Source organism: Lutra lutra, chromosome 1 (assembly GCF_902655055.1).
Source record: "Lutra lutra chromosome 1, mLutLut1.2, whole genome shotgun sequence".
NCBI classification, from domain to species: Eukaryota; Metazoa; Chordata; class Mammalia; order Carnivora; family Mustelidae; genus Lutra; species Lutra lutra.
The window spans coordinates 165,788,406-165,814,520 of record NC_062278.1 but is presented as its reverse complement, the minus strand read 5'-3'; the positions used below and the strand labels follow the sequence as shown (position 1 = coordinate 165,814,520).

The following is a 26,115-nucleotide window of genomic DNA, read 5'->3' as shown; positions in this document are numbered from 1 at the left end:
AGCCTGCTTCCCCCTCTCTCTGCCTGCTGCTCTGCCTACTTGTGATCTTTCTCTCTCTCTCTGTCAAATAAATAAATAAAATCTTAAAAAAAAAAAATCTATGAGGATCAGAAAGTTCTTGCCAAAATATTAAGAAAGCCACCAAGCTTCAACACAAGCATCCATGTTGCAAACATCCTCATCTTACTGTTCACTCTCAGCCGTATTTCACCATCTTTGTGGATCTTATCGACAGAACTTAGCTTCCAGTCATTCTCGTGGATACAGATACAGAGCCCTGCATTTTCCTTAGTTACAAATGTCTGAATCTTCTTAAAGGTCAAGTGCTGTCCCTCTAGGTCTATTGAATGGTAACCAGCCCAGGGTTCCCCTTATCCCTTCCTGTACCGGATCCCCTGTTTCCTGGGAGTCATGGCCTTTTTCTCACTCTGTCCCTTTGGTCTGATAGAGCGTTATCCTCCAGTGGCTTCTTGGGAAAAGAGGTGTACATGGGAGATAAATTGTTTGAGCTTTTGCATGTCTGAAAAATGCCTTTTTTTTTCTTAATTTACTGAGAAATTAACTTGCAGAGGACTACCCAGCAGACTTGGGAAAGGACCCATTTAGCTCTTCTCACATGCCTCTTACCCAATATTCTGTATTTAGCCATTCCTTACTCTCATTTCAGGAGATACTGGCCTTTCCAGTTCCCGAGATTTTGAGATATCTGTAGTATAAAGATTGCTTCTCAAATTTCTCCATGCCAGCTTGAGGGTTGGGTGTATGCTAAGCCACTGACAACTTGTCCATCTGTTTTCCAACTTCCAGATTTTTATTGTGTTTTCTCCTCTCTTGTTCTCTTCATGTTTAAGGATTTATCTTTTGTGCTGTTCTTGTTCCCGTTTTAGTGGGAAGGGAGCAAAAATGGGTGGATGGGTGCAATCCACTCTCTCGCCCAGAATGCCGGCCTGACTTAATTTTGATCTTATGTATCGAAAAAGATCATTAGGATGTATTTATTATATTCATACCTTGCCTTTTTTCCACAAAAGATCCTATGCTGGGAATGTTGTTTTGGACAGTGTCTAAATCTCCTTCCTCAAAAATGTTTCCTGACCCCGTTATTGGGTATTGCTAGTAAACTTAGAACCCATCAGAGACATTCGTGTAGTTCTTTTCCCCCAAAAGCTGAGCTTTAGAGCATGCTGAGAAGCACCTAGCTGCTTCTGTGTACCAAGAAATACATTGCCGACCAGGACCCAAGAGCTTTATCAAGGCATTTGCATTTCTTGCTGGTCATAAACCAAGTGTCTGTCCTTTTTAGTTTTTCATAGTATTCCTTTAGGTCCTGTAGCCTTGTCTAGCATCAAAGCCATAACAAGGGAGAGGTTGTAAAAGAGAAACACCATTGCATCAACTTTGGATCTAAAATCCACCCTTGGGGGGGCCTGGGTGGCTCGGTGGGTTAAAGCCTCTGCCTTCGGCTCAGATCATGATCCCAGGGTCCTGGGATCGAGCCCCACATCGGGCTCTCTGCTCAGCAGGGAGCTTGCTTCCTCCTCTCTCTCTCTGCCTGCTTCTCTGCCTACTTGTGATCTCTGTCTGTCAAATAAATAATAAATAAAATCTTTAAAAATAATAAAATAGAGGCAGACAGCACAGGCCTAGGACAAAGCACTCCAGGTTCCCAGGAGAGGCTCTCTCCACCTGCCCTAACAGGAAGGTGGGATGGGCTATCTCCGGCTGGAGGCCCCCGGGCAGGCAGCCTGACGCCACCCTGTTGCAGGCCTTTGCAGAGTACTTCACGCAGATGCAGCTCACCACCCTGGTGCTGACGGCCATGGAGGGCCTGACTGACGGCAAGGCCAAGGTGTCTCTAGCAGCGGCCCAGCTGATGAGCGCGGTCATGAAAGAGCGGGGCCGAGACATGATTAAGGCCTGCGGAGGGGCCCTGATGGAGTGGACCACTGTGATCGGCTGGTCATCACTGACCCACATATTCAAGCACGCCACCCTCAGCGATCACATCCAGGTGTTGGAAGAGACGTGCAAGTACCTGGTGAGCACAAGCAAAACCCAGCTGGTGGGGGACTTACTGTCCCAGAGCTTCGACTTCCTGAAGAGCCCTCAGTCCTTCCTAAGAGCAGCTGCCATCAGCTTCATAGGATTAACAACTAAGAAGCTAAACATGACTCAAATAGATGATGATGATGTGGAGATCATACAGACTGCTATTGGAAGTCTGAGGAATGATCCTGTGGAGTCTGTGCAGTCTTTGGTCAATACAACTCTGAAAAAAATTGATGAATATGTTAACTCCGGGTTTGTCTCTACTTCCAGGATGAGCCAGCTGAGTAATAACATCTTCAAAGTCACTGGCATGAAAACCCCAAAAAGAAAGAAGCGGCTGTTTAAGAGTGTCAAACGGGAAAGAGATGACAATCAGGAAATCTGGAAGTGGCTTCAAAGCCCTCTGAATTCACTGCGCAAGCGGTACAATAGGAGGGTGAAAAATATTCCAGTCGTAATAGGCAATTCAGAGAAATAGTCAGTATGGTCATAGGTCCCGACGTCTGGAAATCCACCTGCAGAGGCTGGGCCCGCCTAAACTAAATTGCTCCAACTGCTCTGGGACTAAAGCCTTTTCAATTTGCTTGTCCAGATGTCAGGACTTTGCCTCCCAGTAGCTCTCTGACCATAGTCCCACCGGATGGGCTACTTTGGGATTACACCCAAGGAGGCACTTTTGATCTTAGAAGACATAGTGTGTTTCTGGTCCTTTGTCTCCCTTGGGGATTGCTGGCCACCGGCATATTCATTTGTCAATAAAACTTATTTTCTCATCCTAAAAAAAAAAATAATAATAATAATAATAAAAATAAAATAAAATAAAATAAAATAAAATAAAATAAAATCCACCCTTGGGGCCCCTGGATGGCTCCGACAGTTGGCGGCTGCCTTCAGCTTGGGTCATGGTCCCAGGGTCTGGGGATCGAGTCCTATATCGGGCTTCTTGCTCAGCAGGGAGCCTGCTTCTCCCTCTCCCTCTACCTGCTGCTCCCCCTGCTTGCATGTGCTCTCTCCCTCTCTCTCTCTCTGTCTTTATTTATGAATAAATAAAATCTTAAAAAAATAAAAAAAAAATTAAATAAAATAAATAAAATATTTTAAAAATTTAAAAAATAAACAAAATACTAATAAAATCCATCCTTGGGGTGCCTGGGTGGCTCAGTCAGTTAAGCATCTGCCTTCAGCTCATGTCAGGATCCCAGGGTCCTGGGATCAAACTCCACGTTGGGCTCCCTGCTCAGCAGGGAGTCTCTTTCTCCCTCTCCTCCTGCCCCTCACCCTGCTCTTTCATAAACAAAATATTTAAAAAAATTAAAAAAAACTCATCCTTTACCCATAGTCGTCCTTCTTGCTTTTCAAGTTAAAACCCAATTCATTTATTTGGAACTCAAACTAAACTCATTATCCTTAACACCCATAAGGAAATAATGTACTTTACAACAACCTATCGTGTAAAAAAAATTTTTTTTAACTTTGGTATCCACAGAAAAAAATGTTGGTGCCTGAACCTACTGCTTATCTCACTAGCTGAATCCATGCACATCGCTGAATTTTGTGTTCAAGTTGGGGAGGTAATTCACATGTGGCAGGCACGGAGAAGAAACAAGCCTTCATTCTAGGGAGTACTTCTTAGTCTACGGCACCCCAAATGACCCTTTCACTGTGACCTGGAATCCCAACCCAGATGTCTGACAACTTTGGCTGGACATCCTGAAACCCCATGTTGTATGACTTTTGTAGGGCAGTGCTGGGCATTTAAGAATTTATAGGCTACAGTCTGGCCAGCAATAGAATATTGAATCTCCAGGAATAAAGGGGAAAAAAAACCCATTAATTATGATGTATTGCGGGGGAAAACATAAAATTAGTTGCTCAGATGAGTTTCGCTGAGTTCTCTCTTCTATAAATTATAGCTGGAAGAGAAGTGAATCTGAGTACACGCCAAGTTCTATTCTGTGATTAAGAGGAGTGATTGTCTTTAAAAGGGAACTGATCCAGCAATTATCAATAATGTTTGACTTAAATGCTGAATCTCCACAGTCCCGTAATCTGCATTTACAACCTTCAGGAACAACAGAGAGGAGTTTTTCAAGCACTTCATTCCTTTGATGGCATGTGGATATACACTCCAGATCCTTCTTGGAGGCAGGCAGGGTAGAAATGATAAATGAAAGAACTCGGAGAGCAGAGCTGGTTATCAGTCTCCACGTAGGAAATCACATTGTCATCTGCTAGGTATTTTATTGAGCTTTAATGGCGAGCAAACTGTATTCTTGATCAGCTCATGCTGGGTGAGCATTGAAAGCTTTTTGAAATGCAGACACTGACTTGGGAGACTGAAGGGTCTCTACCTTCTGTGCTCAGTGGGTAAACCATTAAAATGAATTCCCCACATGGCGCTTCATTATCTGGTTTGCAGTCCCACAGTCACTGGCTAAGAGGATTGCAAAAAATATTGTTATTCCTTTCAAAGAAAGGTTAGTGCTGAGTGCTAAATGCTATTGCTGCAGCCCCAAGGGTTTTCTGAGACAAGGCTGGCTGCAGCCCTTCCTGACAATGACCCACTGTGTGTCCTGACTCCACTCCTCCAGGCGCCGGGGTGATGAGCTACACTTTCCCAAATGTGTTTCCCAGTATTTATTTGCTTGAGTTGAAGAGGAATACGGTAGTCCTCCCTTATCCACGGGGGAGGGGGGGAATATTTCCAAGACCTTTAGTGGCTGCCTGAAAAATATATATACTTTTTTCCTTATGTGTCTATGATAAAGCCTCATTTATAAATTAGATACACTAAGAGATTAACAACAATAACTGGGACAATTATAACCATATACTTCAATGAAAGTTACGTGAATGGAGTCTGTCTGCCTGTCTCTCTCTCAAAATATCTCATTGAGGGGCGCCTGGGTGGCTCAGTCATTAAGCGCCTGTCTTCCCTTGACTCTGATCATGATCCCAGGGTCCTGGGGTGGAGCCCTGCATCAGACTCTCTGCTCAGCAGGAAGCCTGCTTCTCCCTCTCCTACTCCCCACTGCTTGGGTTCCCTCTCTCACTGTGTCTCTCTCTGTCAAATAAAAATTTTTTTAAAAGAAAATCTCATTGTACTGTACTCACCCCTGTGAGGATGAGAGATGATAAAATGCCCTCCTGATAAGATGAAGTGAGGGGAATGATGTAGGCACTATGCCTTAGTGTTCAACCTTCCAAACATTTATCAGAAGGAATCCTCTCCTGGACTGCAGTTGACCATGGAACTGAAAGCACAGGAAGGGAAGCAGCGGACGGAGGGTGCTGGGAGACTGTGGCACTCCGTCCGTAATAAGTCCCCTTAGCAAGGACTGGCATTGTGCCTTGTTGGTGGGCTGTTTCCCATGAGCTAAGGTTTTCCCATGCTGGCACTGCCACCTTGCCATCTTGGGATAAGATTTTGCTGTCCTGGCTTTCATGCAGGTACGGAAGACCCAAGTGAGTTAAGGTGATTACCTGCCTCTTACTTACAGCAACTGCTTTGGGAATCTAAGAGTTTAAACACAGCTTTGTATTATTTCACACACTTTCCCCACTGTAAGATTGGGGGCTACAGGGTCTAGAACATGATCTTGGGCTATTTTGGCTTCTGAAACGTAGGAGAAAAATCAAAAAGTGTTTTGTTCGTGTTGTTGTTAACACTCTTAATATTTCCACTCTTGAGATTTTGAACGACTGTCATCAGGAAGACCGAATCTGAACTTAAAAGTATCTATTTTGGGGGCACTTGGGTGGCTCAGTTGGTTAAGTGGCTGCCTTTGGCTCAGGTCACAATTCCAGGGTCCTGGGATAGAGCCTTACATTGGGCTTCCTGCTCAGCAAATAGCCTGCTTTGCTCTCTCCCTCTGCCTGCTGCTCTACTTGTGCTCTCTTTCTGTCTCTGTCTAATAAATAAATAAAATCTTTTTAAAAAAATAAAAGTATTGGGGCGCCTGGGTGGCTCGGTGGGTTGAGCCGCTGCCTTCGGCTCGGGTCATGATCTCGGGGTCCTGGGATCGAGCCCCGCGTTGGGCTCTCTGCTCGGCGGGGAGTCTGCTTCCCTTCCTCTCTCTCTACCTGTCTCTCTGCCTGCTTGGGATCTCTCTCTGTCAAATAAATAAATAAAATCTTTAAAAAAAAAATAAATAAATAAAAGTATCTAATTTTAGGGGCACCTGGGTGGCTCAGTCACTTACGTGTCTGCCTTTGGCTTGGGTTGTGATCTGAGGGTCCTGTGAAGGAATCCTGTGTAGGGCTTCTTGCTCAGCAGGGAGTCTGCTTCTTCCTCTCCGTCTGCACCTCCCCTGAACTCATGCATGCTCTCTTTCTCAAATTTAAAAAAAAAAAAAAAAAAAAAGTGCCTGTTTTAAGACTTTTGTTTTCCCTTTTCAGTTGGATTGCTAGACTCTGAAATCTAGGGTGGGTGAAACAAGAGGACAAGTCAATGTTAGTCCATCGAGTCTTACATAAAAATACGTACTTTGGAGCGCCTGGGTGGCTCAGTGGGTCAAAGCCTCCGCCTTCGGCTCAGGTCCTGATCCCAGGGTTCTGGGATCGAGCCCCACATTGGGCTCTCTCCTCAGCAGGGAGCCTGTTTCCTCCCCTCTCTCTTTCTGCCTGCCTCTCTGCCTACTTGTGATCTCTGTCTGTCAAATAAATAAATAAAATCTAAAAAAAAAAAATCTTAAAAAAAAACTTTAAAAATACATAATTTGTATTGATTTCATCATTTTATGGATGAGGAAACTGAGACTCTAGGATGGGTCACATCTTGCCCAAGGTGTGGTGGCAGTGAGGGAGTGGGAAGAAGAGGACAATATATCTTGTTAATACATTGTTGGGCAGAAAGACTCATTAGACAAGTCCAAAATATCACACTGATGATTATAACCAAGAAGAAACCAAGCACACAAATGATGAGCACAGTGTACAGATGTTGTATCTGTCCATTCATGCAATCTTGATCTAAAAGCTCTATTACCCTCAGTGAGTTGGGAGAGGTGGAGAGTGAAAGAACTAATGGGGCTCCTGGCCTTATCTATTAGACTAGTGTGGCCATATCTCAGGTCAGCCAATAATGGGGAAAAGAGAATAGAGAAAGAGGGCTGGACACCTGGTATATGGGTGGTTGCTCTTCTTCTTCTTTTTAGATTTATTTGAGACACAGCATACAGGAGGAGGGGCAGAGGGAGAGAAACTCAAGCAGATGCCATGTTGAGTGTGGACCCCAATGTGGGGCTTGATTTCAAGACCCCGAGATCATGACCTAAGCTGAAGGCAGCCGCCAACTGTCGGAGCCATCCAGGGGCCCCAAGGGTGGATTTTATTTTATTTTATTTTATTTTATTTTAAAGACTAACTCATTTTTCATGTAACTGATTATTGATCTTGTAGTCTTAGAATAGGGGACAACTCCACCCCTTTTGCTCCCCAATTTGTGTAAGTAAATCTCTCATTAGCTTTGCAGCTTTAACACGAAGGGAGTTAAAAATAGTTGTGGGTTGGGGACGCCTGGGTGGCTCAGTGGGTTAAGCAGCTGTCTTCGGCTCAGGTCATGATCCCAGTGTCCTGGGATCGAGTCCCATATCGGGCTCCTTGCTTGGCGGGGAGCATGCTTCTCCCTCTGCCTCTGCCTGCCATTCTGTCCGCCTGTGCTTGCTCTCTCTCCCTCTCTCTCTGACAAATTAAAAAAAAAAAATAGTTGTGGGTTTTTTTTTTTCTTTTTAAGATTTTTTTTTATTCACTTGACAGAGACACAGCAAGAGATTAGAGAACAAGCAGGGGGAGTGGGAGAGGGAGAAGCAGGCTCCCCATGGAGCAGGAAGCAGGATGGCTGGACTGGCTCTATCCCAGGACCCTGGGATCATGACCTGAGCCAAAGGCAGATGCTCAATAACTAAGACACTTAGGCGCCCCTAAGATTAGTTTTCTACTCAATGTGCCTGAGACCTAAAGCCAAGCATCTTGCTGTACTCACACTAACATTACAGCCATGGAAGAGTGTCAGCTTATTTGCTGGTTAAGTTACGTATGGGAATCAGTTGTGTTGACGTGATCATACAGGAAGAACATTCAGAGATACTTGGAGTGTTTCAAACACTGAATATAGGAAATTCTACATGTCAAACAAACTGTTTAAAAATAGCATCCTGTTTCTCAGAGGCTGATCTTCAAGTGTGAGATGAGAATCACATAGTGCAACATTGATCATTTGCTGTCCTAGATGCTTTCCTATTATTTTAATCCATGCAAGTCCTATGAGATAAGGGGTATTATACTCATTTTTTTTACAGATGAGAAAATTGAACTTAGAAACTGGCAAAGTAGTAGAACTCCAAAACTGTTCCTGCTGTACATGCTACTGGAGTACCTATGCCTTAAATTTTTCCCAATTTTTGTTTTGGAAACTATATGCCACTAAATTTCTCACTTGCTTCATATAGGGAAACCTCTGTACACTAAATAGGACCGAGAGATTATCTGATTGAATGATAAGACTACAGGTTTTGGCAAAAAACGTACACCACTCAACCTTGAGACCCAGTTTTTGTAATCTCACTTCTTTTAAACATTTTATTTTATTTATTTATGTGAGAGAGAGCATGAGCGAGGAGAAGGTCAGAGGGAGAAGCAGACTCCCCATGGAGCTGGGAGCCTGATGCGGGACTCGATCCCGGGACTCCAGGATCATGACCTGAGCCGAAGGCAGTCGCTTAACCAACTGAGCCACCCAGGCGCCCTGTAATCTCACTTCTTGTTTTGCCTGTGGGGTTATTCAAAGGCGGTTATTTCTGATGAAGTTCTAGAACATAGGTGAGTTTGGGTGGGGTGAGGTCTGGAGCCAATGACCAAGAAAGAATTCTTGAGACATCTTTGGTGCAAAATGGTGGTTTATTAAAGCACGGGGAAAGGACCTGTGGACAGGAAGAGCTGCTGCCCCACTATCCTGAGGAGTGGCTAATTATATACACAGGAGTTGGGTAGGTGAGGACAAAGGGGATGATTTTAGTCTCTAAGGAATTTTGGAAGCAAGGTCTCCAGGACCTTGAGGGGCTAGCTATTGTTAGGAGAAAGGTTATTTATTACTAGTAAAAATCTTCTCGTGAGACCCTTTAGATGTATATCAGTGGGTCATATGCTTGGGAATGATTGCTGACACTATCTTGGAGGTTTATAGATAAAGTTTCACATTTCTCCTATCAAGTGTCCTTATTAGTGAGATTTAGGTTTAGAAGAAATTTAACTTTATTTACATTTCCTTCTGCCTCAGCCTCCTTCAGTTTTTATGGAGGGGAGGGCGACATTAGGGCTTGAGGAACTGAGTTATTTGTCTCTGGAAATTGGGCTATTGATAAAATGGCTTCTTTGTTGTAAATCACCAGGACATCTGTAAACTGAGGGGGACTCCTGTCTTGCAGGATTGTGATCTCTGCAAGTTAACTATTTGTTTTTCTTTTAGGGCAGCCAGGGATGCCTGAGGAATGTCACACATATTACCGAGGGGAGCGGGTGGAGAGGGGGTACAAGGTGCCAGCTTTTGCTTTACCCTCAGCCAGCCTTCTGCTCCCTCATCATCCAAAGGCCTTCCAGTGAAGGCAAGTGCTGAAATGAGCAAGTACTGAACATGGATGAAGAAACAAGCTGTCAAACCTTTCAGATTTAAAGACAGAACAGATAACACAGATTGCAGAAGATGTTTGCAAATATTATGCAACCAAAAAAGTTTCTGAGCTCTTTCCCCCTGATGTTGTCATCAAGTCAATCTTTTATTGGGCTGGGCTGGCAAAGCACGATGAGATGACAGATTTCCCACTGTTCTGGCTCCAGGAGTTCACACAACAGAGGCAGAAAGCAGTTCCCAGTATTGTGGTAAATACAAGAACAACAAGAAGAAATCTTCCTGGAGGAGGATGACTTAAGGCTAATAGAGAGCATCCTTTCCCCGGGTCAGTTATGGCTGGGCCTGACTATGCAGCGCTGGGGGTTTGCCAGGCCCTCTTCCCTGGGCTGGATGGCCTTTCCCATACCACCCTATTACACACATCCCTTCTGGGTTCCCTCTATAGCTTCTCTTCCTCCATCTGCCTTTTAAGTTGGTGTTTCTAGATGTAGTTTTGGAATGTAAGTGAGGTCTGGACAGCCAAGAAAGAATTCCTGAGATGTCTTTTGTGCAAAAAGGTGGTTTTATTAAACCACAGGGACAGGGCCCTTGGGCAGAAAAGACTGCTGCCCTGGGATTCTGAGGAACAAGGGATTATATACTTTGGGGTTGAGGGAAGTAAAGATCAGGGAAGTTTCAAAAGGATTTTCCTATGCTAAAGAAGACTCACTGGAAACCTAAGGCCTGGCTATTGTCAAACCAAGGTTGTTTTTCCCTCTAGCAAGGCATTAACATTTAGATAGTTGGGAGCTTCCTGAAGGAGCTTATACTCTGCCTGCCTCAAGTATTTGTCAGTGGGCTGCAGGGTATAAGGACATTTAATTTTACCTACATTTCCTTCTGGAAGGTTATTGATAAGAATGCTTTTTTCCTTGTAAATCACTAAGACATTTGTGAACTAAGGGAGACTCCTGACTACAATCTCTGTAAGGTAACCGTTTGTTTTTCCTTCCCTTTGATTTAGGGCAGCCAGGAGTACCTGAAGAATGTCACACAGATACCACCTGGGAGGGTTTTTTTTTGGGGGGGGGGGAGCAGTTTGTCGGTGTCCACTTGAGCTTTGTCCTCAGCTCACTTTCTTACTCCTTCATCATTTCCCAGGCATAGTTGTGACTCAGGAGTACTAGCCAGATCTCGTTCTGGCAGAACAAGCCTTCTATTTTCCCCTTCCAAAATCGCTATATGTAACATACATGAGAACTATGCAACAAAAGGTATCTTCATGAATCCACTTAAAAAGACCAAATGGACACCTGGTGGCTCAGCGGGTTAATCCTCTGCCTTCAGCCCAGGTCATGGTCTCAGGATCCTGGGATCGCACCCGCATCCGGCTCTCTGCTCAGCGGGGAGCCTGCTTCTTCCTCTCTGTCTGCCTCTCTGCCTACTTGTGATCTGTCAAATAAGTAGATAAATCTTTAAAATAAAATAAAATAAAATGCACCTGAGTGGCTCAGTCTGTTAAGCGACTGCCTTCAGCTCAGGTCAGGGTTCCGGGATCCTGGGATAGAGCGCAGCATCGGGCTCTCTGCTCAGCGGAGAACCTGCTTTTCCCCTTCCCTCTGCTACTCCCCCTACTTGTAGGTTTTCTGTCAAATAAATGAATAACATCTTAAAAAAAAAAAAAAAACCGCCACATTACACATACTGAGTTCCCCTCCAGAGGGAACCAATATTGAGAATCCCTCTCCCATTTCCTTTAGATTTGCCGCGTCCTCGTCGCCCCAACTGGCGACAGGGAAGCAAGGGAGACAGCTGGGCCGCGCTGGGTCTGCGCCGGGTCAAGAAGTTTGGGGGGTGGTGGTGACGCAACCACCCAAGCACTTCATATCAAAGGCTTTCCCGTTGCCACTAACAGCCCAGCAAGAGGCTGCCAACATGGCGTCGGTCCCGCCCCTGGGACCTCCCCCTCGTGGGAAGCGGCGCAAGCGCAAAGGCGACGGGGTGTCGCAAATGCCGACCAGGGGCGTGGCTCAGGCCAGTGGCGTCATCCCGCGGCGCCTGCAGGGTGCACGTGACTGAGGCGTTAAGAAAGACTTGCGGGCGCGGAGTTGGCGTGGATCCGGTCAGGCAGTATGGCTGTCTCTGTTCTCTTCTCGCGCAGGGCGGTAGTAGTGCGCGTCTCCCGGGCTCTGGTGGCTTTCGCCACGAGCCGGCGCCTGCTGCGCACCAGTCCGCCGAGCCGAGCTTTCGCCAAGGAGCTCTTCCTGGGCAAAATCGAGAAGGTAATGCCGAGCCCTAGCCGCCCCTTACTCTCTTGCCTTCCGCTCTTTGCCCTTTGGCAGGAAAGAGGTCAAAGTGAGAGTCCCCACACCTGGCTGATACGTACGCCCGCCAGGCGGAGGTGTGCTAAAACTCCCAAGTTCCCGAGTCCTACCTGAATCTTTCAAGGTAAAGGGAAGAATCCAGGCTACGGGCCCTGAGAATCAGTCTACAGTTCTGACAGCTAATTCAATTAGGTCAGTTTGGGAATCCCTAGGCGAGGTGGTCACTGAGCAACTCTTAGCTCAGCATTTTGCCTCGGAAATGTGCGGGGCTTCCTCTGTGTTTACTAAACAGCTCAGACCGTGACGTGACCGTGGTGCTCTTGTGTCCGTTTCCAGCGGCTCCTTAGCTTTCACGGCTTGAGTTCCAGCGCCTCACCCTGCCTCTGCAGGCTGGCTCCAAGGTCCCTTCCACACCCGGTCCCTTCCATAGGTGGTATAACCCAACAGTAACCTAGCTGTTACTCATTAGTTAACAGCTGCATTATCAAGCACTCATTAATATCAAGCACTCTTGTTAATAGATTTGACCTTAGTTGTGCGACTTTCAGCCTCAGTTCTTTTAACCTTAAAGTGGAACTAAACATGTATTGCCTCACAGATGTGTTGTAAAATGAGATTTATAATGGGCGGAAATGCTTTTTAAAACCGTCAGGTGGGGGCACCTGGGTGGCTCAGTGGGTTAAAGCCTCTGCTTTCAGCTCAGGTCATGATCCCAGAGTCTTGGGATCGAGCCCTAGAGCCCTACAATCGGGCTCTCTGCTCAGCAGGGAGCCTGCTTTCCTTCTCTCTCTCTGCCTGCCTCTCTGCCTACTTGTGATCTCTGCCAGTCAAATAAATTAAAAAAAAAAACCAACTCTCTAAAAATAAAAAATAAAAAAAAATAAATAAAACCATCAGGTGCTGTGTAGATGCAAGAGGCAGCAGAATAGGTAATGTTTGCCAGTTTCACCACTTAGTAGTCTTGTGATCTTGAATTAGTCACTTCACTTTCCTGTGCTTGAGTGTGCTAATCTATAAAATAGTGAAAGTAGTACTTGCCCTCTCTTAAAAGTGCTGTGCAAAGCAAAGGGAAAAAAATGTGTGTAAAATGCTTTGAGGTAGGCTGGAATATTGGCTGGTACTGTATTGTTTAAGGAGTTTTTCTCTGTTTTTTGTTTTTTTTGTTTTTGTTTTTTTTTAAAGACTGTTCCTCTAATCAGTCAGGCAGTACAGGTGCAGAAGTTTAAACTCAGAGTGGTTTGCCCCGCTGGGAAGTGCAAAGCCAGTTGTTAATGTTTGAGAAACCATTCTTCCCAGAACCTGGGGCTACTGGTCCACTGGGTCCTGGGATGTCCATCATGCCTTCCAGCACATTGGTGAAAAGACCGCAAATCTTTCATGCTTCTCCTTCTCCAGGCTTCTCGCACCACCTCCTCCATCCTCACTCACCTGTCAACTTTGCTTCTAGTTTTACTGAGAGAGTACGTGCCGTGGGGGAACCTCCACCACCGCATTTATCCCTCCTCCTCACAGGTGCACCCGTAGGGTCTACAGTCGATTACTATGGATAATAAGAGTAGGGTATCTCCCTACTCTTAGCAAACCAACCTCATCACTAGAACCCATGCTTCCTCATCTACTCAGGGGCATTGATCCAGTAATTCTCTCCTTTCTAATCTACATCAGTGATTGTACCCTCCCTGCTGCATCCCGAACTCAAACTGAGCTTCTGTCCTTAACAGTCTGCTAAAACTGCTCTTTTGTGAGGTCAGTTAGTGATTTCCATGTTGTCAAATCTAGTGGTCTCTTCTCCTCTTCCTTGACACAGTTCATGATTCCTGGCCTCTAAAAAACCATTCTCTCCTGGCTTTTCTATTGACTTCATTGGCTGATCCATCTCAGTTTCCTATGCCGGTTCTTTTTAGCTCCTTAACTTCTAAACATTGGCCAGTCTTTCTGACTAGCCCATTCAGAGTTAGGAATTTTCTTTTTTTGTTTTTTAATTTTTTTTAAATTTAAAAAAAATTTTTTTTAAGATTTTATTTATTTGACAGAGATCACAAGTAGGCAGAGAGGCAGGCAGAGAGAGAGGAGGAAGCAGGCTCCCCACTGAGCAGAGAGCCCGATGCGGGGCTCAATCCCAGGACCCTGGGATCATGACCTGAGCCAAAGGCAAAGGCTTTAACCCACTGAGCCACCCAGGCGCCCCTGTTTTTAAATTTTTAATTCCAGTGTAGTTAGCATACAGTGTTATATTAGTTTGAGGTATACAATATAGTGATTAAACAATTCTTTTTTTTTTTAAGATTTTATTTATTTATTTGACAGAGAGAGATCACAAGCAGGCAGAGAGGCAGGCAGAGAGATAGGAGGAAGCAGGCTCCCTGCTGAGCAGAGAGCCCGATGCGGGACTCGATCCCAGGACTCCGAGATCATGACCTGAGCCGAAGGCAGCGGCTTAACCCACTGAGCCACCCAGGCGCCCCTGATTAAGCAATTCTAATAATTACTCAGTGCTTATTGTGTAAGCGTACTCTAATTCTCCACCTATATGACCCATCCCTTGACCCACCAATGCTCTGGCAACCATCTGTTCTCTTTAGTTAAGATTCTCTCTTCTTGGGACACCTGGATGGTTCAGTCCATTAAGCAGCTGCCTTTGGCTCAGGTGATGATCTCCAGCGTTCTGGGATTGAGTCACACATCAGGCTCCTCGCTCAAGGAGCCTGCTGCTCCCGTTTGTGCCTTTTTCTCTTTCTCTGACAAATAAAATCTTTAAATTAAAAAAAAAAAAAAGAGCGTCTTTCTTTGGGTGCCTGGGTGGCTCAGTTGATTAAATATCTTCCTTTGGCTCAGGTCATGATCCCAAGGGTCCCGGGATAGAGCCCCTCTGTGGGCTCCCTGCTCAGCAGGGAGTCTACTCCCTTTCACTGTCCTTCTCTGCTCTCTTTTTCTCTGGCTCCCTCTGTCTCTTAAATAACTAAAATCTTTAAAAAGAAACTCTTAGTTTCTCTCTCTCTTTTTTCCTCTCTGCTCATTTGTTTTGTTTCTTGTATTCTGTGTATGAGTGAAATCATATGGTATTTGTCTTTTCTGACTGGCCTATTTCACTTAGCATTATACTCTCCAGCCCCTGACTTTTTTTTTTTTTTTTTAATTTCCACTATAGTAACATGCAGTGTTGAAGTGTTAAGTTTCAGTTGAATCTTTTTTCTTTTTTTTTTAATTGAAGTATAGTTAACACACAATGTTACATTAGCTGTAGATATACAACATAGTGATTTGACAAATCTGTACTTACTACGCTTATTATAAGTGTAGCTGCCGCCTGTCACCATACAACACTACTGTAGGACCATTGACTAGATTCCCTATGCTGTACCTTTCCTCCCTGGAAGGCTGTACCTCCCACTCGTCTTCACCCATTTTTCCCATCCTACCTCCTCTCACACCCATTAGTTCTCTGTATATATGGGTCTGTTTTTCAAAATTGGGGTTTTCTGAGGCTCAGTCTGTAGACCTCTTTTTTTTTTTTTTTTTTTAAAGATTTTATTTATTTATTTGACAGGCAGAGAGCACAAGTGGGCAGAGAGGCAGGCAGAGGGGAGCGGGGGTGGGGGGCGGGCAGGCTCCCTGCTGAGCAGAGAGCCCGATGCAGGACTCAGATCCCAGGAACCTGAGATCATGACCTGAGCCTAAGGCAGAGGCTTAACCCACTGAGCTCCCCAGGCGCCCCTGTAGACCTCTCTTTTTATCCACAACTCCTCCTTTAATCTAGTTTAGTCTGTGACTTTAAATATCAGAATCCTGGGACGCCTGGGTGGCTCAGTTGGTTGGACGACTGCTTTCAGCTCGGGTCATGATCTCGGAGTCTCGGGATCGAGTCCCGCATCGGGCTCCCAGCTCCACGGGGAGTCTGCTTCTCCTTCTGACCTTCTCCTCACTCATGCTCTCTCTCATTGCCTCTCTCTCTCACTCAAATAAATAAATAAAATCTTTAAAAAAAAATAAATATCAGAATCCTGATGACTCTAATACATTTCTCCAGACCAGATTTCTCCCCTGAACTCCAGGCTCTTGATGTCTACCTTTTTACCCAAAAGTTCCACTTAGAAGTCTAACAGGCACCTCAGATTTAGCATATCTGAAACTTGAGTTCCTGGTGTGGCCACCCAGTCTTGCTCCTCCCCTCCCTCATCTTTATTGTCATCTTTATCTGAGATGGTAGGGTGGCTCTATTGTTCACTTACTTGGGCCAAACACCTGGAATCCCCTTGGATGACTCTTACTCTCATAATCCACGTCTAAGCCAACAGCAAATCCTATTTTCCTCTACCTGCGGGATATATTTAGAATCTGACAACTTTTAAGCCCCTCCCATGCTACTGTCCTGATTTAAGCTGACATCCTCTCACAGCATTACTGGGATTTAAGCTGGAGCATGGCATTTGAGATGCTATAAAGAGAATAAATAAATAAAGAGAAGCTGTCGAGGTCCTCTAGGCCTGTAGCTGTCCATGCCACCCTCGGTTGGACCCTTGCTATTCCTGGAAACATCCCAGGGGCTACTGCAGGGACCAGGCGGGGAGTTGAATGGGAGGCATTTGGGTGAGCTCCCCACCCGCATCCTCAACCTGAGCGGCTTGGCTTTTATCTGTTTTACATATTTGGTTTCCATAGTAGACTTATTTGAGAAACTGGTTCCACTGCTTCAAAAACTTTAAAAACTGCTGCTAGATATCAAGCCCAGCACCCATGAGGCACCCCACTGGGATTATGAATATTGTTCTTATATGCACTTGAGATCTCTCTTCCTGTAGCAGTTATCCTTTGGTTGTAGGTGAGGGCCAACTAGCTCCCAGGCTGTTTGTTCTCTTTTCTCATCTCGTATTGTCACTGGTATCAGAACGGAATCCTCTTCCTCTAACACCACCTATTGCACAAGCCCATAGGAACCAGTGAGCCTAGGAAGGGTCTGGGTTGAGCCTCCGTGTGTTCAGCTAAGCAGACAGCTTTGTTCTGAGAGGATGTGAGGGATGAAAGACTCCACCTAGTTTCCATCTAGACCATCTTGAGGGCAGGGTCAGGGATGGCCTGGAGGAAAGAATTCCTTTTAGTCTGCTGGCTCTTTTCGGCTAGGGACCCACCCCAAGCCTGTAGTCGTTGGTCCTGGGTCCAGAACTTGGGGGCATGTTTTTAGAGTGGACAGGCTTCAGTGGCTGATTAGATACACGAAGCTAGAGGGGGAACACTGGGGACCCCTCTGTTTTGAAGACCTTTCTTGAACACTTGGTGGGAAGTGCCATGAGAAGAGGCAGGACTCCTGGGGGCTGGCAGCCTGTGGCCTGGGACATCCTCTTTCAGCTGTTAATGAGAACAAATCCAAGTACTCATCTAGGTCCTCGTGCTGTGCTGGCAGCGCAGGGGTGGCAGGAACCCGGAAAGCCAGGGGAGCTAAGGACACAACATACAATAGATAGTAGTTTAAGGCAATATATAGTGATGGCCCAGTGAGAATCCTGGGTCAGCCAGAAACACTGGCCATTGACAGTTTGAGACAGACTTGAAGCTCAGCTGTTTTCCAGGCTTGAGAGGCAAAAACAAAAGCAGACCAGTGTCTTAAACAAGTTATTACAGCTCCTTCATATTCCAGGACACACCTTATCTCTTCTGAGCCTCCCCTTCTGAGGGGTCAACTGTAACAGAAGAGAAACTGACCTTGAAAAGGGCCAGGCCACACATGTAAGTGGTGGAGCCGGAGTTGAATCCAGGTTGATGTGACCCAACAGCTGGGTGTCCTGCAGTGACCCTCCTGCGAGTAGATGTCCTCAGAACAGGAGGGACGGAGGCTGGAGTGCATAGCCGGGCAATAGCTGGCAAGATGGGTGGCCAGGTCACTGCCTTGTATTCTCGTGGGCATGGCATCTTCGAACTCAAAATAACCAGCGTAGAATTTTACATTTCAGTAGAGAGCTTTCCCTCTTGTTGCCTTTCACAATCCTCCCCACGCCCTTGAGTAAATATTTACCTGCATGTTATATAAATATTTACCTGCCGGGCAGTGGAAGCGTTGAGAGGGGAAGGGCTTTGGCTGAGGCCACCCAGTTAGCAGGCTGCAAATCAGGGAACAGAGCCCAGGGCTTTGAAATGTTAGGGCTCTTTGTTTCACGGGACACTCTGCCTAACTTGTTACTGATAGGGAAAGCGGAGCAAAAGCCAGAAGAAGTCTGCTTGAATTGGGCAGAAGATGTCTCTTGGTGGTGGAACCTAATGCACAATTCCTGTTCCACGATTTGCGCTCTACTTCTGTTAGCGAGTACTGCCCAGCCTGCCAGATACGGAATCCAGCAACTCTTTCCTCCCCTTGTGCTTCTGGGCCCTTTGGCTAATAGCAAGTGTAGTATCTGTTTTCTCCCCTTCTGATGGATGTTACCATGATGGGAAGTTTCTAAAAATTAAATTTTCAGTAAATGTTTATCATTTTTAGAAAGAAGTTTTCCCGTTTCCAGAAGTTAGCCAAGATGAACTTAATGATATCAATCAGTTTGTGGGACCGGTAGAAAAATTCTTCACTGAAGAGGGTATGTATGATCTTCTTTATCATTATTAATTTCCATTTTAAGGACCGTTGCTTTGATATTTACATTAGAAGCAGTATACATAGGGGAAGCTCTCTTGACGTTACTAATCATATAGAAATAATATCTATTGATAATATTTTGCTTAATCATCCCACTTGCTTTGAAATTTAAGAAACAAAGCAGATGAACATTAGGGAAGGGAAGGAAAGATAAAATCAGACAAAATCAGAGAGAGACAAACTGTAAGAGACTCTTAACTCTAGGAAACAAACTGAGGGTTGCTGGAGGGGAGGTTGTCAGGGGATGGAGTAACTGGTGACAGGCATGAAGGAGGGCTCTTGAAGTAATGAGCCCTGGGCGTTCAGTGGAACTGATGAATCACTGAATTCCACCTCTGAAACTAATACACTATATGTTAATTAAAGTGAATTTAAATAAAGAATTTTAAAAAATCATCACTACTGCTATTTAATTAGAAGGCATCTAGTTTAGTGTTTCTCAGTGTATATTGAGAATGTACACAATGTATATGTGGTGAAGGATTGCTTTTAAACATTTCCAGACTGTTGCAAACCAGCACTTTTGTAAAATACAATAAAATGACAACTAGGAAAATGGAGGGGAAAAAACCACAGAGACCTACAAAATATAAATCCATTGATCATGTGCTTGGTTGTTTGGCAGTGTAAAATTGCTGTAAGTGTTTTTAAAGGTTTACTTTCTCTTAGCTTGTTACGAACCAGGAGTAGTTTAGCTGCTTGCAGAGCACAGGTCAAGAGCACCAGTGTGGCCTGAAGATCCCTCCGTTAGACTGTTTGGCCAGCCCTTTGACAGGGCTACGTCTTGACGGAGGGAGCTCTCCGTGATGATTGATTGACAGTAGTATTTCTCTAGCACTGAGGATCCCCAAGGGTTCTTCTTTATGTGGGTTTTATCTATGACTGTGTGCCCTGCTAGAAAATTAAAACGAAAATTTAAAAAATACTTTGTTCATTTATTACTTTATTTAAAAATCATGAAAAGCCCAGTATACGTTAGCAAACAATATTTTAAATGAGAATATTTATTTACAAACAGACAAAAATAGTGAGGAGTATGGTTTTACAGTTTCACAGATCTTTTTAATATTCGGCTTTGTTATATACAACAATAGATACCAGAATCTAGCCAGAACCAGGTAGAATCCAGCTGGATTCTCATAATTTTCTGCATTTAATCTGTGATGCATATCTTACTGCTCCAGGAAAACCCCCGTGTATACTTAGGATTAGAATTTTTAAAAAGGCAAAGAATATTTTACTATTATTAAAATAGCTTTGGCCGGGTGGACCCCCTTGAAGTGTTTCTGTCCGTGTGCACACCCTCCCCCCAGCACACTCATAGAAATTCTACATCACTAACACTTGTTCTGTTGCTGGTTTTAAAAGTTGCTTTGTTGTGTATAAATATCTTTTATTTAGAAATATTTGTTCTGTTTTTGTTCTAGTGGTTATCTTCTAATTGTATCTTTTCTTAGTTCCTTGTTGTTTTACTTAAACTTCTACAATCTGATTTGTCAGGGTTTTCATAAGCTTTACAGAGGTATAATTGATTTATGGTAAGTTACACCTGCTTAAAGTATAGTGTTTGATAAATTTTGATATATATGTGCCCCCATATTAATGAACAAATTGTTATGCTAGTAGTCTTTTGGACCCATATATTAGATACAAATTTTCTAGGCACTCACATGCTTTATATATAAATTATTTTTAATTTCTCTGCCTAATTTGTTGAAATAGTCCTAGTATTTCCACCTTACTGGAAGTAAGTGTATCCAAAATTTATATTTGGAGTCAAAAGTAGAAATTTTCCCCAAATGGTATGGATTGTCATCATCAATCTTGTCTCCCAGTGTTCATAAAACTTCTGTTTTCTTGAACAGTACAAACATTACATTTCAATGTCTTAATCTATGACAGTGTGGTATTACAAAAAAATTGCTTTACTTCTCTTACTGTTCAGTTCAGTCATCTTCATATGTTCTTAAACCTTACTGGTCACTTGTTATTTCATTTTCTTCAGAATATTTGCGTTTTTGCGTTTTTTACTGGTTTCTAAAAGATCATTTATGACTAAGGATGTTAACCATTTGCCATGCATTGCACATGAAATACCACGTGTTCTCACCACCAATTCACTGTGATGTTTTACTTTTTTTTTTTGATGTTTTACTTTTTGATTGTATAGAAGTTGTGTATTCAAATATAATAATGTTCTGCTTTAAAAAATACATATATGTATCCCCAAGGGGCCATCAGCACAATTAAGTTAATAAACATATCCATTACCCTGAATGCTTTCTCTTGCCCTTCTCATCCTCTTCTCATCCCCACCTGTCCTCAGGCAACCACTGATTGGCTCTCTCTCTGTGTAGATTAGTTTGCATTTCCTGGAATTCTTTTTTTTTTTTTTAAAGATCTTATTTATTTATTTGACAGACAGAGATCACAAGTAGGCAGAGAGGCAGGCAGAGAGAGAGGAGGAAGCAGGCTCTCCACTGAGCAGAGAGTCCGGTGCGGGGCTCGATCCCAGGACACTGGGATCATGTCCTGAGCCGAAGGCAGAGGCTTTAACCCACTGAGCCACCCAGGTGCCCCTCCTGGAATTCTTTTTATTATTTATTTATTTATTTATTTATTTTTTAAGATTTTATTTATTTATTTGACAGCGAGAGATCATAAGTAGGCGGAGAGATAGGCAGAGAGAGAGAGGAGGAAGCAGGCTGCTTGCCAAGCAGAGAGCCCGATGTGGGGCTCGATCCCAGGATCCTGAGATCATGACCTGAGCCGAAGGCAGTGGCTTAACCCACTGAGCCACCCAGGTGCCCCCTGGAATTCTTTTTAAATTGAATTCTACATTACATACATCTTTGCGTAGCTGCTTCTGGTATAATTTCGAGTTCTCATTCCTTTTTTGCGGGGGGAGGGGAGGGAGGGGTAGAGGGAGCGAGAGAATCTTAAGCAGGCTCCATGCCCAGCATGGAGCCCAGTATGGGGCTCAGTCTCCCAATCCTGAGATCCTGACCTAAGCCGAAATTGAGAATCAGACGCTTAACCGGCTGAGCCACCCACGCGCCCCTAGTTCATTCCTTTTTAACACTGAGTCGTATCTCTTTGTGTGGATATACCACCGTTTATTTTCCCACCTATTAACTGACTTTCAGTATGTATTCAGATTTTAGCTATCACAGAAGATGTGAATGTTTTTCTATGAGTCTGATGTAGACAGACATGCTCACATTTCTCTTGGGGAGGTATGGAAGGAGTGGAATATCTAGATTATAAGGTAGGTTCATGTTTAACTTTTTTTTTTTTTTAAGATTTTATTTAATTATTTGAGAGAGAGAGAGCATGAGAGGAGAGAGGTCAGTGGGAGAAGCAGACTCCCTGCTGAGCAGGGAGCCCGATGTGGGACTCGATCCTGGGACTCCAGAATCATGACCTGAGCTGAAGGCAGTTGCCTAACCAACTGAGCCACCCAGGCGCCCCCATGTTTAACTTTTTAAGTAACTGCCAAACTGTTTTCCGGAGTTATTACTTTCCATTCCCACCAGTTATTAAAGTTCCAGTTGCTCCATATTTTCACTAATACTTGGTATGTCGGTCACATTCTAGTGTGTGTGTTATGGTATCTCATTGTGGTTATAATTTTCATTTCCCTAATAACTAGTAACGTTAGGCATCTTATCAGGTGCTTATTTGCCATCAGTATGTCTTCTTTAGTGAAATGTCCTTTAAATACTTTATGCATTAAAAACTGGGATTGTCTTATTATTGTTGAGTTATAAGAAGCCTTTATTCTAGATACAGGTCTTCTCTCTAGTATACGTTCAGCAAGTTTTCTCCTAGTCTGGCTTGATTTTTTTTTTTTTTTTTTCATTTTATTAGCAAAAGTTTTTAATGTTAAGTGAAGTTTTTTCTTTTGTAGTTTATCTTTTTTTGTATTTTATGTAAAAAATCCGCCAAACCCAAGGTCATGATGATTTTTGTCTATAATTTCCTCCAGAAGTTTCGTATTTTTAACTGTTAACATTCAGATTTATGACCCCTTTCCAGTTAATTTTATATGTGATGTGAGATAAAATTTGAGGATTTTTTTTGCATGCGATTGTCCAATAGCTCCAGCAACATTTGTTGAAAAGGTTATCCTTTCCTCCTTAAATTCACTTGGTACCTTTGTCAGTCAAGTGACCAGAGGATTCTGGGACAGTAGCAGAGTAAGAAGCACCAGAAATCTGTCTCCCCACCTGGATAACAACTGCAGTGACAAAGTCTGTGTAGTGTAACTGCTTTTGGAACTATGGAATCTCTTGAAGGCCTTCAGTTTCCAGGGAAGCATGGATAGTAAATTGCAGTTAATTTTGATCAGTTAGCTCTGAGCACAGCAGCCGCTACCCATCTTCTACCTCCAGCCCCAAAGCAGGCAGCTGTGCACTTATTCCTGGAGCAGCTTACACATGGTTTATGGGAGCCAGAGTAGGGGAAAAAAAAGACCTTGTCCATCAGATATTAGGGATATGTGCTCTGATTACAAGCCCTCACCCCTGTGGCCAAAGTGACTTGCAGGGGATTTAAGGTGCTGTGCCTTTTTGACCCCCCCACCTTTCATTTTTCTTTCTCTTTTGGGAGCCAGATTAAAAATGAGGTCATTCAAAAGCAACCACATATGCAGGGGGAATCATAAAGCCACCACACATGCCCAGGGAAAGGCATGGATTCAGGAAACCTAAGAAGACCTTGTATTTATACTTGGGGCACAGACATAGCCAACAGCAATTCAAAACAAAACAAACAAAAAGCAAAAATCAACATGTGGGACTACAGCAAACTTAGAAACTTTTGCACAGCAAAGGAAACCCATCACCTAAGGAATGGGAGAAAATATTTGTAAAAACCATATATTAGGTAAGAGGTTAATATCTAAAATATACAAAGAACTCCTACAACTCAGTAGCAAAAAAACCCCAGACAATCCAATTTTTAATTAGAATAATGCTTGCCACATAGACTAAGTCAGGAAATGTTTCCTTTTCAGGTTTCAGTAAGACTTTGTATAAAGCTGGTATGATTCCTTCCTTAAATATTTGGCAGAATTCACCAGTGAAAGATTTGACCCTTGAGTTTTCTTCATGGAAAAATTTTAACTAATTTATTTTTTTTTAAAGATTTTACTTATTTATTTGACAGAGAGCACAAGCAGGGGGAGGGGTAACGGGAGAGGAAGAGGGACAAGCAGACTCTCCCCGCTAAGCATGGAGCCCAACGCAGGGCTTGAACCCAAGACCCTGAGATCATGACCTGAGCCAAAGTCAGACACGTAACTGGCTGAGTCGCCCAGCATCCCTAACTAATTCAATTTCTTTAATAGCTATAAGGCTATTTTGGCTACATAATTTGTGAATTTTTTTTTTAAGATTTTATTTATTTATTTGACAGATAGAGGTCACAAGCAGGCAGAGAGGCAGGCAGAGAGGGAGGGGGAAGCAGGCACCGCACTGAGCAGGTAGCCTGATGTGGGGCTCGATCCCAGGACCCTGAGACCATGACCTAAGCTGAAGGCAGAGGCTTAATCCACTGAGCCACCCAGGAGCCCCAAGTTAAAGTTCTCTTATCAATTGTTCATATGTTGCCCGAGGCTGTTCTTTTATGTGGAAATGAGAGCTAATAGGGATATGAGAATATGAGAGCATAATAGGAAATGGTGGACATTTTGTATATCAGTTAACAAGAAATGAAATATGAAATATTTATATACCAAAATTACCTCAGGGGCGCCTGGGTGGTTCAGTGGGTTAAGCCTTTGCCTTCGGCCCTGGTCATGATCTCAGAGTCCTGGGATCGAGCCCTGCATTGGGTTCTCTGCTCAGCGGGGAGCTTGCTTCGCCTTTTCTCTCTTCCTGTCTCTTTGCCTACTTGTAATCTCTCTCTCTCTCTCTGTGTCAAATAAATAAATAAAATCTTAAAAAAAAATTACTGCAAATAAAACGTGTCCCCAGACACAATTGATAATGCCTGTTAGACTTCAGATTATTTTGAATATAAGCTAGGGTCCTATATTGTTTATAACAATACAGTTAAATTAGATTATTTAATACTCCCTGAGGACCAGTTTATCCTTTATGCTTTTTGGAGTGAAATCATTTTATTTTGTTATTATATTTTTAATTGAAGTGTAATTGATATATATTATTAGTTTTAGGTGTACAGCATAGTGATACAGTGCTTCCTATATACATTGCAAAGTGATCACCAGTATAAATCTAACTACTGTTGGTTGCCGTACAAAGTTGTTATGTATTATTAACTGTATTCTTTATGCTGTACATTATATTGCCATGTCTTATTTACTTCATAACTTGAAGTTTGTGTCATTTAATTCCCTTCCCCTATTTTGCCTTTCCCTCCATTCCCCACCCGCACCTCCCCACCCTTGGCAACCACCATATTGTTTTCTGTGTCTGTGAGTCTGTTTCTGTTTTGGTTGTTTTGTTTTTAGATTCCACATATAAGTGAAATTGTATGGTCTGTTTCTGTCTTACTCAGTTCACATAGTGTGATACCCTCTAGATCTATTCATCTTGTTGCAAATGACTTGATTTCATTTTTTTTAATGGCTGAGTTATGTATACTACATCTTCTTCATCCATTCATCTGTCAGTGGACACTTAGGTTCCTTCTGTATTTTGGCTACTGTTAATAACGTTGTTGTAAAGATAGAGGTTGATGAATTTTTTCAAATTAATGTTTTTGCTTTCTTCATACAAATACCTAGAAGTGGAATTACTGGATTGTATGGTGGTTCTATTTTTTAATTTTCTTTTTGAAGATTTTTATTTGTTTATTTGACAGAGGGAGACACAGCGAGAGAGGGAATATAAGCCGGGGAAGTGGTAGAGGGAGAAGCAGGCTTTCTGCTGAACAGGGAGCCTGATGCAGGGCTCGACTGGGGCTCGATCCCAGGACCCCGGGATCATGACTTGAGCCAAAGGCAGATGCTTAACGACTGAGCCACCCGGGCACCCCTTTAATTTTAATTTTTTGAGGAACTTCCATACTGTTTTCCACAGTGGCTGCACCATTTTGCATTCCCACCAACGGTACCTGAGGGTTCCTTTTTCTCCACATCCTCACCTGTTACTTATTACCTTTTTGATGCTAACCATTCTGACATGTCTGAGGTGATATTTCATTGTGGTTTTGAATGCCTTTCTCTGATCATTAGTGACGTTCAGCATCTTGTGTCTCTTCGTCATCTGTATGTATTCTTTGGAGAAATGTCTGTTCACAACCTCTGCTTGTTTTTTAGTTGGTTGGATTGTTTGGTTTTTGGCATGGAGTTGTGAGTTCTTTATATGTTTTGGATATAACCCCTTATTGGTTATGTATCACTTGCAAACGCCTTCTTCCATTCATTTTGTTGATGGTTTTCTTCGCTGCGCAGAAGCTTTTTAGTTTGATAGTCCATTGGTTTATTTTTGCTTTTGTTCCCCTTGCCTGAGGACATAGAGCCAAAAAAAATCACTGCTCAAGCCAGT

The 26,115-nt window shown here is 43.5% G+C and overlaps 1 protein-coding gene across 1 annotated transcript in view; it reads left to right on the top strand.

Annotated features, from left to right (window-relative positions):
- The first annotated feature begins 11,719 nt into the window (after window positions 1-11,719).
- ACAD9 (acyl-CoA dehydrogenase family member 9) overlaps window positions 11,720-26,115 on the top strand; it is a 42,751-nt gene continuing 28,355 nt past the window's right edge. The window contains exons 1-2 of the mRNA XM_047743491.1: window positions 11,720-11,937; window positions 18,446-18,539. Of these exons, the coding sequence (XP_047599447.1) occupies window positions 11,788-11,937; window positions 18,446-18,539 (244 nt within the window). The 5' untranslated portion in view covers window positions 11,720-11,787. The remainder of the gene's footprint in view (window positions 11,938-18,445; window positions 18,540-26,115) is intronic.